A 15,408-nucleotide genomic window follows, 5' to 3' on the forward strand; every position below is an offset into this window, starting at 1 on the left:
ACAGGCGGTGTCTTCTGCTGCCTTCAAACGCAGCTTGCCAATTCCACATTCACGCTGGATCTCGGATAACTATTGATGAATATCATTAACTTGTGACGGCGATAGCACACATTCGTTTCCACATGCTAGTTCCTCTGGACGCGTTTGTTGATGTTGCCGTGCGTCGCGGTAACGGTGGCGTCTATACCTATTATTGGCGTGGCAGTACTAAGAACGGCGTCGACGCCTCTCGCATAAATAAATGCCTGCATACTCTCCTGTCTGGTTAAGGAGCGGGGCAGACCGATTCCCCCTCCGAACCCCTCCCTTACCCGTTTCACCTGATACTGACCATGATTGACGATTCAGGAGCTATCATAGTGGTATAGGGGACAATGGCAATTACGGCGTTAACATCTGCCCAGTCCAGCGTCTTTTTCTGGCGCAGCATTCACCACGTAAAGACGGATGCGAATGCGATGTTTCGCGCAAGGGAAAGAATTGACGCGACTTCACTTTCCATGGCGTGCTTTCCATCTAGCTTTTCAATCTTCTTCGTCATGAGTTGTTCTTTTTATCTGGCGCTTCTTTTTGCTAGTTGTCGAATGTCCGGTTCTTTCCTACAAAGGAAGACGATACACCTGCTGAGTCGTCGGGTGGGTCCTCTCTTTTTAACAAATGTATTGACTTCTTTCTGCGGGTCTCGCTTTGCGCAGCGACGTGGTGACTGCCGCGACCGGTGATGCTATTGCTGTGACGACGGCTGTCAAGTAACGTTTGCGTTGGCTTGCGACCATTGGTCTTTCGAGCAGCTAGCCTCGCATCGGTAGTGATCGCTTGTCGTTGACAGCATCGGATCGTGTTCGGCAGCTGCTTGCGACAAGACCCATGGAGACATTCCACCATCAGGCCATAGAAGAAGATTAACTGCTGTGTACCTGTGGCGTGGTCCTCAAATCGCCACCGTTTAGCAAATATCTAACGAAAACAAATATAAGGGAAGAGAGTGAAAGGCAGACGGAAAGTATCTGTCTGATAGATCGACCTGCTGACCCGATCAGCGTCCAGTCGGAACAACGTTTGCAACAAAGATCGAGGATTAATACTTTCTGCCGACCATGGTGAGTCTCCTGCGACTCGAAATCCACATCGTGTTAGAATTGGCCTTTCGAGACTAACAATAATTGATAACCTATACTCTTAGAAGTTTTGTTTAGGCCATTTATTATACTATTTTGTAAAAATGAACATTTCAATCATCTTTCATTCAGTTAACCAATATGAGTTTAGCGAGTTCGATTATATTAAGCCGGCATAATCTAAGGGCGAGAAAGAAAGCCCATAGTGAATTCGATATCTTTCCACTGGCATAAACATAGTTTTTCAAACATTTTATGTAGACCAACTTCTGTAGCTTGTACTTGAATAAGTTGTTTGTCACAAGGGTGCTCATATTCGATCCGCTCGAACATAGCTTGTCCATAGGGCAATAGAACGCCTATTATAATAACAGTGATAAAACAATAAAAACACCTAATCTACTGACGTTTTTGTCTGTGAAGTCTAGCCCCGTGCAGTGGCACGCGCGAATAGGACACATATTACCAGGATGCTTAATTCAATCAATTTGACGTGTTCTAAAAATCCAACAAGTAGCTAATACGTATCAGTTCTCAATTGAAATAATTATTTTCTACTACGTTCAGAGTCGATTGTCACGCCGATCACGTTAAGCGTGACGCAATATCACGTAGAAAAGTATGCAGTAGTGTGAAGATGACTGCTCTGAAAAGGACGTGGTTTCAGAAATCACGCCATAAGCAGGAAGAAGATTCCCACGCTTCTAATATATTCTCATCGACGAATCTGCATATATTAGATTTTACGCGCGGAGAGAAGATCCTGCTGTTTTCTTCGGCTATGCCATGCAGTCGCATATAAATAATAGAAATTAGCTAAATAGGGACGATTATGCATTTGATTTTCTCAACTTTACAATGAATTTACTTGGAAACACTTTATTATCGCTGGATGTGTAGCGCCGTTGGCATAAAACCACGCATCCCAACCGGTTTAGGTTCTGTTTACATAAGCTTAAGTTGACCTCCTTTTTTCTTGATATGGTTGATTGTCTTCCTGCCAAAGCCTTAACAGTAACCATCAGTAACCCTTTAGCTAATCGTAGCCTGGCGGTATCGTAACAGGGGCCTGAAGGAGTTACTGCTAAACATTATATCCGCTTATTGCTGATTAAAGAAGAGCGTTTTTTTTCAAATAAAATGCAGAATTTATCTGCTACGATTGAAAGTAGGCTCTTTTTACTAGGTAATGAAACTCATTGTTAGCATGTGGTATGATCGCAGAACAGCTACTGCGACACTACCGGGGAGGCCGGCTACATTACTAGCTACTTTCAGAATACTTCCGAGATACTCAGCAGTTTTTAGAAAGAAACTCGGGTTATAATTTTTCAAAATTAACTGCAAATATATTTCACTAGCCAGATACATGCTTGGGTCCTATCAAGTAGAGTTTTGGCCTTATGCAAACACTTTGATGCCTCCTTCAGTAAGGGAAAGTTCTTAAATGGTTCAATTTCAACGAGCGCGATTATCGCTTGGCTTTATTATGATGTATAGGTACTAGACAAAAAAAAAAACGAAGTCTCTTCTGTTGGGGTACGTCCTCACCTCGTGAGTCTAATAGTGATTCTCATAGAATCACATATTTTTTCAGGTTATTGTTGTCATATCACTTTTGCATTAGCAGTTATTATAGGCCGATAATTCCATTGACGACAGAGTTAATAATAATAATATGTGGTATTTTGGTAGTTACTGAACGGTAACGCTTTTTACCCGGTAAATGACTCTTATAAGGAGTGTTATACATCGCGATCAGCTTCGAGTACAAAATAGGAGCAAAGCGGAGATCGGTTAGATCCCGCAGTGTAGAGGTCCCGTAATCTGCTACCCCTTGGAGATGAGTATTCAGTTGAAGGTCTTTCTTATTAAATATACATGCCGCGTTGCTCCTTACAACAGGTGGAACAGCCCCCTGCTAGAAAAAAAATACCAATGGTCTCTACGTTGTTGCAAAGAGGATGCTATAAAATATGTAATCCTCAGCTTGAAAAATATATACAGAAGTCGGTGTTTCGTGGCGTGACACCTTTCGTAACCTGAGATCATAAACGGGTTCGAGTCAATCAAGACGCTCGCTCACAGAAACCGGTTTCGCCGATCTAAGGAGTCAAGAAGTTGTCGTTGTCTCCCTAGGATTGATCTTGAGCGCGTCTGCACAATACAAAGGTAACGGAACAGTAAATCTCTGCCGTCTGCTGAAACGTATCATCTGGTCCGTTTCATAAGCCGCAGTTTTCCGGCGCCAATGGCGATAATGTCTATAAGGAAACAAGCTATGGAAACACCTTTTTACTGTTGGCAAATGGCAGTTTCGGAGATATGGCTACCAACGTCAATGTAAACAGATAAAGCAATAGATAATGTCGTTTGAACGAACTGGATGTCAGCACCTCTAACTGTTGCAGGCTGCTGATCCATCCTTGCCCATATAGAAGGTGTTTAAACAAATCGAAGCAGACATATGGTTGCTTTAAAACTGGGAGCAACGCTATGTAGCCGCCAAGGGTTCAATTAATTGAACGACCAATTTTCTTGAACTCAGTTACAGAAATGTACTTAGATAACAGAAAGGAACAGTTAAAAAAAATCAAATTAACGTTTCATTTTTTATGCCTAAGGGTTACACCAATTCTACCGTCCAAATGGTAGATACACAGTACATCCCCTAGGATATTTGTGTTGGTCAGGGTTAGTTGGAAAAAGTGCTAAAGTAATTTTTAACGGGACATCTGTTTCAAATACTCAAACGTACAACACATTTTCAAATAGGCTTGCAACAGTAGATTAGGCAAAAACTTGAAAAAATTACTCATCGCGATCACCAAAAAAATACATACCCAATACTCGCCAATATTTATTAAATATTATCGCCAGCTATATAATTTATTTCAATAAGCGACCCATACTCGCTCAAAGTTAATTTACTAAGTAATGAACACGCTTTGCCATGGCGCAACTAACTGTCACAGAAAAATGGCCGTCCGTTACTGTTCTCAAATCTATCGTGTTTCTATTTGACAACGACGGCCACCATTCGAAACGAGACAATATAATGAACCTTTTGTTAACTATGCTGTTACAAACAAAAAGTTCAACTTTGCGCTTATTGGTAAACCAGCAATGGATCTACGAGGGGAACAAAATACCGTCAACAGTTACATAAACGATCGTAGTCTTGGACGACTCTGGCTGAAGTACGCGAATAATACGGCCACCATTTTTTTATATGAACAAAAAAAAAGCGACGTATCCTTGATTTAGCAGACGACATAATTTTTGGGGTCAGAATTTTCGTACGATTAATATGTTGTTCTGTGCTGAGTAGGATTGAAAGAGTACGCTCAAAGCCCAGGTAACTTAAATACGATTCGAAGCACTCGGTCTCTCCAAAGGCTAAACCTAAATTGTACACTAGGCATGTTTTGGTCCTATGTGTCGCTTAGCTAGCGCAGTAACGTTAGCACCAGCTATAATGTTTTCTATGCTGACTTGTACCCATATATGTGGGAAAGATATAGATGGAAAACGTATACCAGGACAATTTATATATTTGTAATCTACAAATTAGATCAATAAAAATAAACTTTATATTCCCCTCAAACGAAATTATAACAATGCACCTCGTAGTGTTTATTTAAATTTTTCCTGAGCATGTGGCAAGGTGGATCACGACCTATCGATCTCAGAGATGTCTGCTTTCGGAATGGGTCCCAGAGTGACGCACTGGGATCGTGTCTATCCGAAAGTTTGACACATCCCGTCAGCCTCTGCAGGGGCTCCGTCCGAAGTGTCGCAGGGCTCTTATCCAGGCCCTTTTGTATACATGATATTATGTCGAGGTTTTAAACTTCTATTCGAAGGTGCTTTTGTGAATTACAATGTGTACTCCGGTAAAGTAAAAAATCTATACCGAGATAAACAAAGCAACATAGACACACAAACATACACACACACACCGTCTAGCAGGCAAGTGGATTAGTTGCATTCTAAACGATATTATCTACACCAAAATAAATTATTAAGACTATTACGGATAACGCCGTTTATCTTCTACAAGCTGCTTAGATACCGTCTGTAGCGCCATATGAAGGTTTAGTTTAAAGTTCACGTTGTTCACTATTCAAAAGAAGAACCACGGCCATGCAATTGTATATCGTAAACTTCTATCACAGAAAACCCTTAGTTTTATTCGAACGTACATAACGCCTTAATTACCTCTAAATGGTCCTCACTTCATCAGAAATACGTTGCGAAGTGTTCTAAAGTGAGTAGAGTGAAAACATGTTTCCCGTAGGTCTATTAAACGAAGCGTTGTATTTCTCCACGAGGAAAGTGATGATGGCGGACATTGTTAACAATAATTTTTTTTTGTTTAGTTAAGAGAAACCATCTGTGCAGTGCTCTAGAAATAGCCATTTTTAATACAGTTAACAACTTCTTTGATGGCAGGTGGCGAATGACCCGGCTTATGCTATCATATCGTAACCGCTTTCTAAATCCCTTGAATAAAGGAAATTTCGTATTGTATTGTAATTTTCGAACGCATTGACAGCGTTCATGGACTGCAGCGACTCTCACGTTCTGCTTAGTTGCCGGAGTAAGGGGACATGGGGGTCGACAAACCCCAGTGACGAGTTTTGCTAATAATGATCCCGGTGAGCTTCAGACGGATCAGGAGCGGGGCAGAGAAGCATCGCAGAGTGAGTCTCAGTTCGATGGCGGTCAGGGAGGAATTCCCACGATCCCTCTGAAGATTAGAATTCCCGAAAGCATGGAATTCGTCCACATGGACGCAGCTTTTGACTCGACCATTCCTGATTGTATTCGCAAGGACCCCGCGTCTATCGAAGAGGTAAACACATATACATGCGTGTAGGCGTTGAATCGATTATTGTTCCATTTTATGTTTGAGAACGCCTTTATTGATCTCATATATAATCTGGATTCACTGTTGCTGATATATGTGTTCATTTAGTTGCTTTGTGTAAAATATATTTAGATAATTCAATACAAAAATTGCATAACAGGGAAAATTCTTCCTGTGATTAAAGCCGTCTTCGCAAAATACTTGATAGTCACTTTGTCATGTTGTCGGTTCAGCCTAATCCATTATTGTGGAGCAAATTGGGCCTGCATTGAGGAGTGTCAACAATTTTGGGTATGGACGCCTCTACTTTTAAATTTTCGTTCAACTCTTCTGGCTATCTCTGCCGTTTTAATACGCCAATATTAACAGTATTAAGGATTTTACTAAAAAGTCTTTAGAATTGGGTTAAAACTTACGTAGAATTTTTCCAATAAACCTATGAGATGGCACGGGAACAATCACTTCATTTGATATCCCCTTTACCAACCTTTGAACCAGTGATGGCTGCATATTCATGGTTACCATGGCAACATAAATGGATAAATGCGCACCGTGCACCCACCCTATGCCGCCGTTGAATTTGTTACTTTAAAATATTTTACCAAGAAACCGGCCATATTTTATCAGCAGCTCGTTTAGCAATTAGCAATGTTCCCCTGAAGGAAAATGTCTCCATATAACCTTTAGTAGGAAACCCAGAAATAACTCTACCTATTCAATTTTCGTTCCAGAACGGAGGAATTACTGTAACAGCTGAAACATTCACCGACGTAAGTACTTCATTGTGATCCGCAAATAAACACCGCATTGATTAGATATTGAGGTACTATAAAGACATAATAATACGTAGTAGTGATAAAAAATAGACCTTATGTGATGCGTTAGTTGCTGAATAAATACGTAATGCTTTTTTGAAAATTGAGTTCTGGCACTAAGTATCAGACAAATATAATCAACTCCTATGTTCTTGTTGTTTTGATGTGGAAATACAATTGCATTAAACTTGTAGTGCGCAAGGCATGAACTTCGCAGAATTCAGGACAAGTTTGAGACTCAGAATCGTCCGTCAGCAACGAGCGGACCTCGTGGAAAGTCGGACAAGGCCGCGGAAGATAGTGGAGCAGCCCCTGTTGAAGCCGTGTCAGGGGTAAGAGTTGTTTATACGTGGCTTCGCTATATCAATCATGCGATATTTATTTTATAGCCACTCGGGGCTTTTATTAAAGGTGTAAGTTTCGAAATAATTCCCAATCTGGAATTTTTCCAGTACTACTTATCATAAACGACAGTTACATCCACATCGATTTAAAATTCCCCTTAGATGCTTAAAGTAGAAATAATATGTATATAGTTAGGACGCCGGTCTAGCTGAGGAGCTCAACAGGGCAATGCAGAAGATTATTTTACCTAAGAATTTACTTTCGTACCTCTGCAGAGACACATGGATAGAACAAACACAGCCGTTAACTAGAAGGGCTTACAAAGATACATTTATAAACTAGAAAATTTGTACTTCAACTAAAATTGTTGTAGCCAAATAAACTTAGTACCAAGTTTTCCTCCACATTAGTATACAGATTTCGCAATAAAGACATTCTACTATCTACGAGGAAAAAGCCTTGAATTTCACTCCGCCGGTTTGCTAAAATTGCAGAAAGGTCAACGAAGCGAATTCGTCTGCTAGGTTATGTCTGATAGAACTTCATTTACTTCCCCTTTATTAGGGTAGAGAGAGTGGCCAGGAAAATGAACAGGATAATAATAGACACAAGGATAAGCCCGACCACGACATCTCTGACCACGATCGAATCAACCAGGGCATATTGGCCCAACACGGTATAAGGGTTCGTTGCCAATGGCAGAGATCACTAAGGATTTGGCTGTACTATCTTTTTGTATCTAATACTTTGAACTGAAGTTACAATTTTACAACAAAACAACAAATATATATAGATATTAATCGAATAGCAAGAATAGGAGCATTTTATATGAATCCATTGTGTTATCTTCAAAAGAACACACAAATCACTTCTCTCTATAGCATTTTGATACCCTTCTATCCAGAAGTCGAACGAACACTCATTTTAAAATCCGCTTACTACTAATAAAGAGTAATATTACCTATAGGGAAGTGGCAGTGCAGCCGCACCAAAAGCAACTACTGACACCATAGTCAATGCTACCGCTTCGGCCGTTCCAGGATCTAGCTCCAACGACATGGTAAGCTCTTTATTAGTACATATATATATATATATATATGTTCTTAACAAGAAATTAAACCGAAAAATAATTCATTCCACACTAAGCATACACAATAGAAGAAATAACACAAATGAAATCGTAAAAACGAGGGGAGCTCGTAGGTTCCTGTCCTTTTTCCGTTAGATTAAATCAAGTCCTAACTTTTAGTCATTGTTCCTCTCAGCAACGACAGACATAACGACAACAACAACAAAAGTGTTTAACGGAACAGCTCGCCATTGATATGTATATAGTATTTAAAGCAGGATGTCCATTGCATTCGTGGCCTGGGTCGTACAGCAAAATGAAGAACGAAATCAAATCTTCGAATTGGAACTGCTGTGAAAGCAGTTCACTTCGTTTGTGTCCCTAAGAGAGAACGTTTTACGTTGTGTTGTTACAATAGGTTCGCTAGGTAATTATATGCTGAATGCTTTACTTCGCTACATAGACACAATAACGTAAGCTGTGTATAAAGATATTTTTTTCCTATAGAGAATCTAGTTTGCGACACAGACTCGCGTCTGTGATACGGACGGAACTGGTGACTATATTTCCCATATTTTTCAAATATTTTAGTCGTCCATAAACTAGAAACAAGACCGTTAGCTCGTCCTTCAAACGGGACATTCAGGAAGTATCAAATCATCATCATCATTGCAGAATGTTTCGTAGTAGCTTCTAATAATGTTAGCAGGTAGCTAATACTAGGATGTGTTTACAAAACTAAAGATTTTCTAATTCAAAAGCTAGTACATTTTAGGACAAATCATCTAGATCAACGAAAGTTAGGCAAAAATAAGGGAAGTGGACGAACCACGTAGTACATGCTTTATTTTCTTAAAGCATCTTTCGGTTATTCATTCTAACATTAGCACGGTCCAAAGGCAGAATTTAATTAAGCCGACGACAACTCATGCTGGCTAGAGGTCTGCCATCTGCTTTGCGGGCTATTAAGCTAATAAACTCGAAGGGCTCACGAAACTTCGATATTTTCGAAATCTGACAGATCTTTGTCGTTAAGGAGACCACGTCTGCCTATTGGGATTGTTCGATACATAAAATCCGTTTACAGAGCGAACCGCCTTGAGCCAACATATTTTACGCAAAAAGCGAATTCTGACTTTCTTAAATCATAACTTATAGGATTTTACTTATGCTAAAAAAATAGGGATGAAAGAGAATGCTCTTCCGAAAGCGATATGAAAGTACAAAACCTATAGCACAAGCAGAGACACAACAAAGCAAGCGTTACATTTATAAACCTCGCAGAATTGTCAGGGCTAGTCGGTCATTCGAGACCCAACAAAACCCTGACTGTTGTTTCGCGCGACATCCACAACGACCTTTTTTCAGTTGGCTGTGATTCAAACGGTATTTGACTACAAACGTGTAATGACCGATTTACGGCGAATCCTTCGAGGAGACGTGTTCGGTGTCCTAGGAGAGTACCCCGGCCGCATGAATGGCCTATTCAAGATTATTCAAGAACTGCCTCGTCGAATAATGAAGTCGATCGGAATTGTCAACCGCCTTCGCAACGCAACGACAGATACGACCTTTCGGGGAGTTCTTACGGTATGCCGTCTAAGTGTTGTCGGTGTCTTCGTTCTGTGGTCTCTAATTTATGCAGCGTGTCCATCTAGTCGCCAATAAAATCGGCAGAGAAGACGGGATTACGATTGCTTTTCTGCAGATCCCACGTATCAGCGGCCATGTTATCCTTGTTCTGAGCTGATGGCGTTTTGTTATGGTGCTCGTTGTCGATGACGTGTAGTACTGGACTCTAACTATGTGTTTCACTGTTCTGTATTCATAGTACTGTGTGCTTGCGTACTAACCAATGCGTATAGGGTAGCTCGGTGCCTGTTGTGTTTTCTGTACGCGAATTATTATTAGTTATTCAGTAAGTTCCATGAAGCGCCTCAGTCAGCGTCAGCATTAGCGTTGTACAATCGTTGAAGACTGATAGCAAGACATGTAAGTTGAAGATGAATACATATGTGTGTTTATGGAACATGCAGTACTGATTCACCTAACTTCTATAGCGCGATAATAGCTAGTGATAAGTTAATATTTTGTTTTGCTGTCTACCGCCAAACATTGCGGAGTGACGTTTTTGAATTCTTAATATCACATCATTTTCAACGGTCTGATACGATTCTATGATAATATAGACGATCAACTTAACTAACTTTGTGTGATATTCGATAAACTGAAATTAGCAAGGAAGCGAACAATGAGACAAGTAAATATTACTTCGCGCCCTTGCGTTTGCAAACAACTAGAAGAAGTGTTTATAATACCGTCAACAGTCGAAGACTTTATTATCTCTTCAACATAATATGAACAGTAAAAGATAAATTTTTTCCACTTCGTTTTCGCAGAATCTCAAGGAATATCTGACACAGGCATCACATACGGCCAAAGATCTGCCTACTGCGTTTACTCTCGTTAGCGTAATGGACACTCTGCGTAACGTGGCGAGTAAGATTAGTACGTATGAACGCGCCATTCTGAGGCATGATTCGAAAAAGTTAACCTTATCTATACCAGCTAGATGTAAATTGAAATCAAAACGCCGTGTTCAGTAGCGCATTTCGATCACTGGATTAACGAATGTTCATTAGAAGGATACTCATTGAATTATTAAAATGTCGGATGATGTTCATATTTTGAATGAGTTTGCCTCTCATTCAGTGTAACATCTATCTGAGATCCTTCAGATTGTAACCCTTATTCCAGCTTAATGTTAACACAGGAACTCAATTTTCCCTAGGTTATAGGATCATTGTAGATAGTTATGAAGCAGAATCGGTGCTGACCAACATCAAGTTGGCAAAGATCGTCAGTAATTTTACCAGCTAAGTATAGCTTGTAAACATATGTTAAAGTTATACTATTAAACATGTAGCTTTATAGGTAAGGAGTGTTACTGAAGAATCCACTAGTTGTTTGCAACAGACCGACGTAGATGACGATTTATTCTGTTCGGAAAGTCTGCCACCGTATCGAGGCTATTATGAGACGTACTTTTAAGTTTCGTAATTTAAGAAATTAAAAAAAAAGTTCAAAGCACCTGTTAAGTTGAAAAAAGATAAGTTATTGCAGAGTCCCAGTTGCACAACGTTGAACATACTTTCATTCATCAATGTTCGCTGTGCGGCAATTTGACTATGAAAACATACAATCAATTTCTGCTCTGGATATCTATAGCCAACCAATAAATGTATATATAAGCCTAGGTCGCATTCCGATTTTGACCTATTCTAGGTGACAATGCCCAGCAGAATACCGAACAGAAGACTGCGCAGCTCCCAGCTCAAAGGATGTTATTATCGAGAGTTGAGGAGATCCTGCGCAACCCGCTGGGCGAAGTGTTTAATATGGGTCCCTATAGAAAAATCGCGCATGGAGCCGAGCAAGGAAGGCAATTTTTGTCTAGAAGGATCTTCGACTTCCATCCGGACAGGTATTAAAATACGCTTTTAAAACTCTGCGACGGGATCGTAAATATTGGTTGAACGGTAAACGGATATTTTTCAACTTAATATAATTAACCTTTGATGATTGATTTAAGCAAGCAGGTGAAATTAATAGAAATACAGAGATACTGAAGCTCCGTCGTACTCTAAAAATCTATTTAAACGGTACTTCTATACAATAAGTAGATCTAAACAAATCAACGATTTTGAATTATTACGTATCTTCTCATTTCAGGATTTTTCCAAACGTGCTGAATCCACTAACTTTTTTCTATAGACGTCCTCATCAAACAAATGGTCAAGCACAGGGAAACCCTCAGCCATGACACGGTCCAAGAGAATGAAGGAACATTACGCTTCGCTTATCTCATATATTAACACCTCTTCACGTATTGCTAATATTGATTCGAATGAGGGTGTTATTATTCATAACAAACGTTATTTATGGTGCATCGCAACACTTAGAGGTGAAGGTAAACATCTCAAGACTAAATTTAGAGATAGACAGTGAACTCATTAGTTCCATAAAAAAATCATAGGTCTTCGTTGAAACTTATGGACAGGTATTTCTCTTCAAAGTTTTTTTTTTTTACTTAAAGTTCATAAATCCAACTACCATTGTAAATAGGAGCATATTCGCTAATGAAAAGTTAGGCAGAATAATGATCATCCGAAGATTGCGTCAAGCGAACAATTTTCTAGCCGAGATCAGGCTATCATTAAAAAGAATATAAATATAGCTTGAATAGTAAGAACTTGAGTCTTTATTTAATTGATTCACAAAGTCTAATTTAATTGTGTAACATATTTTAGCTCGATTGCAACTTCTAAACCTTCCAGTGACGTCGGTTTTCTACTATAGACTCTGCCGATAACGTATATCTATAGGAAAAAGCCTATCGACATTGGATTTATGTAATGGACAAAGTATGGGGCATTTTTGCTTAACTTACCTGATTGAAGGATTTTACATTGATACATTAGAATGATAGCAGGAAAGTGCTTCGTCCTATTATAGGAACTGTCGAATTAATCTTCTACTTAAACAGTTGTACCACACTGTAGCTTCGGTGCCTGGTAAACTGTTCATGCAAATGATCCGAAGTACCATTTGTAAAATCGTCTTCTTGAGTCCGAATCCTCTTCATTGATGGCATATACCATTGCTGGGCTGTAACTTTTCTACTACTAATGTCTAAACATGCAATGCGCACTTGATTTACTGATCCCGAGCGCCGACTTGATTATCTTACGGATTTTATGCTTCACGGATGCTGTCTAGTGTTGACTGGTGAAGTTCGTTGATGTTCTTGGTCCTCCGGAACGTTATCTATGAACATCCTAGACAGCTCCATCTGTTTTGAATATATTTCTCATCCGACTAGTCGTAAGTCGCGTAGGCTGATCTGTCTGGAACTTCCTGCACTTCCATCGCCTTTGTGCTTTTGCTATATTTTCATACTTTCAATAGTATTTTAGATACATTTTTTGTTTATCTAAAAGTTGATTTTTGTTTGTTCATTATTTCGATTTCATAATATTCTGAACTGAAAGAACTCTGAGAAACATACTACTGGTTAAACGGTGTATACACTTTTTCAGACGCCTTGTAGATATATAAAAATATATTAAGTTGAAAAAAAGTTGCTGTGCTTTGTTTACTGAACAGAAAATATCACATTTTTTATTCCTGTGGCAGTAGGTTATTATGTTATGTACTCCCTGTCGCTGTTCATGATTTTCTCCCATCTGCTCACCAAATGATATATTCCGTCTCGTTACAAGGTGGCCAGTTTCGTTTGAAAAGAGTTTTCAACCACGTTTCAATCTGTTGACCTATATTGAAGGTAATCTCAGGAAGCTGACTATCCAGCAGATAGGACAGGTGAAAATTTTGTCGGAACAAACTCTGGAAATTATGACGCTACAACAAAGTCTCTCACTTTAGAATTCAGGAGGGCAGCTTTGACGGTGTTTGCTGTGTGTGACCTCGCCGTGTTATAGGGAAAAGCCACACACGAATAGTCTGATCGACTCGATGCAATTGGGTCAGATCAACGGTCGATCAACTGCATGGGTCGTATGAAGCAATTTCCAGTATATCAGTCCCTTGCAGTCCCTCCAAATGCAAAGCACAACCTGTTTCAGACATTAATCTGGCTTTTCTGCTAAAGTCACCCATTTTGATTTCTGGCTTATGCGATAATTCCAAGCAAAAATTGGTCCCTGTGGCCACGTGACGCTCGATACCAAACGAGATGTCAAGATGAATCGTTGAAATGTCAGTTCTTGTTGGATTCAAGGAGTTCGTGGTATCCAAGCTCTGAACTTCTTATCGAATCTAAATGACTTAAAGTGGTTAACGACGGTCGTGTGGCTGCAACCTAGATTTGCGGTCAATTACGAATTGTTCTTCAGCTGTCCTCTTTCAAAAATGCTTTTAGATGGTTGCTATCAAACTCAGATAGTCAGCGTGAGCAGCGTTCTCTGAGTCCCGGATACGGCTTTCAAACTTGGCAAACCATTCTTGAGCAGTGTTTTTATTGACAGCTTCGATACCGTATACTAAGAAGGAAACGTCGTAGGCTATTTCGGCTAACTTTTTAGCCCTAGTGGCAAATGGGAACGTACGGAACGTGTCGACAATCCGCTCGTTTTTCATCTGAAAGATCCATCTTCGAGGAGCTCGTTCGAATTGAAGTCGCATTCATAACTATAATATAATATCGTTATAGCACCCTGATAAAGTAGCGAGAGCCTTCTAACGGTTTATCGGGGTAAGTAGGAAAGCGCAGACACCTTCTTTTCAATCTTGCATATAATTTAAATGAGAAAAAATGTCATTATCTAATTAGCTCTTTTTAGTACGTATTTAATAGGACTCGAAGTGATAATATAGAGATCGCTTCAAGTTACCACAATTGCATAATAAGTTTTAACTAAAAATTAACAGACAGAGTTATAAAAGAGCATCAAAAGAGATCATGCTATATAATATTAATTATATTACATGAGCGAGCCAACGAACTCATTTGTCAGATAAGAAAACTTTTAGCTATGGAATAGGATGTTTAGCGGTATTTGATAAAAAGAACTTTAAGTTAATGTTTGCATACATGTTGCCATGTCTTTATGCCATACTTGCATTTTCCTTACCCGAATCCCTGGGGAAACCAATAGGTTCTATAAAACGTATTTTCCAATAAATCGAGCTGTTGAAGGTCGATGTAGATGGTAAATATTGTTTGTGGTTGATGGTAAATATTATTGCCAAGATGCATAATACAGCCGTCCCACAGGAAACTCACGGAAAATATCTGATTGAACAATTTCGTGAAAACCCCTTCCTCCCTGTTTTATACTTAATTTTCTGTTTTTCGTGTGAATGTTCTCACCGTTTTCAATTTCCCCCAATTCGACAAAGTATTTAGTAGTGGTAGGACAACCGACATGTAAAATGTGGCCTGCTTTTGCCGCTTTTTTTCCTTTTCATAGCTTTATTCTTGATCTCAATGGTAAATCTGCTGCTGGCGCTGGCGTTACGGAACCGCAGGTTTCATTATGCTTCACTGCGTAAATTAACACCTAACCAAATAGACCGTTTAAGTTGGTGCTGCTGCTGTGGACGGATACGGGCTAAAGAAAATTCTAGGTTTGTAAACTAATGTAAACACTTTTAAATAAAAACCGG

The 15,408-nt window shown here is 39.5% G+C and overlaps 1 protein-coding gene across 3 annotated transcripts; it reads left to right on the top strand.

Moving 5' to 3' along the window:
* The first annotated feature begins 583 nt into the window (after positions 1-583).
* On the top strand, positions 584-12,472 carry LOC111265323 (uncharacterized). 3 transcript variants are annotated; one of them, XM_022841913.2, is made up of 10 exons: positions 585-1,100; positions 5,677-5,976; positions 6,723-6,761; positions 7,001-7,138; positions 7,716-7,835; positions 8,119-8,211; positions 9,589-9,810; positions 10,620-10,728; positions 11,506-11,704; positions 11,953-12,472. In XM_022841913.2, the coding sequence occupies exons 1-10, from the start codon at positions 1,098-1,100 to the stop codon at positions 12,041-12,043; spliced, it is 1,314 nt and encodes a 437-aa protein (XP_022697648.1). In that variant the 5' UTR covers positions 585-1,097; the 3' UTR covers positions 12,044-12,472. The 3 variants fall into 3 exon arrangements, with proteins under 3 accessions (XP_022697650.1, XP_022697648.1, XP_022697649.1); XM_022841915.2 differs by lacking the exon at positions 9,589-9,810 and having other exon boundaries at positions 584-1,100; XM_022841914.2 differs by lacking the exon at positions 7,716-7,835 and having other exon boundaries at positions 587-1,100.
* The last annotated feature ends 2,936 nt before the right edge of the window (positions 12,473-15,408 follow it).

This window comes from Varroa jacobsoni, unplaced genomic scaffold (assembly GCF_002532875.2).
Source record: "Varroa jacobsoni isolate VJ856 unplaced genomic scaffold, vjacob_1.0 scaffold_957, whole genome shotgun sequence".
Classification (NCBI taxonomy): Eukaryota; Metazoa; Arthropoda; class Arachnida; order Mesostigmata; family Varroidae; genus Varroa; species Varroa jacobsoni.

What these genes read in the sequence shown, in the direction of transcription:
- LOC111265323 (XM_022841913.2), top strand. An exon ending in CAGCTGAAACATTCACCGAC is followed by an intron (nt 6,762 to 7,000) that starts GTAAGTACTTCA and finishes TTAAACTTGTAG; the next exon opens with TGCGCAAGGCATGAACTTCG. An exon ending in TTCGACTTCCATCCGGACAG is followed by an intron (nt 11,705 to 11,952) that starts GTATTAAAATAC and finishes TTCTCATTTCAG; the next exon opens with GATTTTTCCAAACGTGCTGA.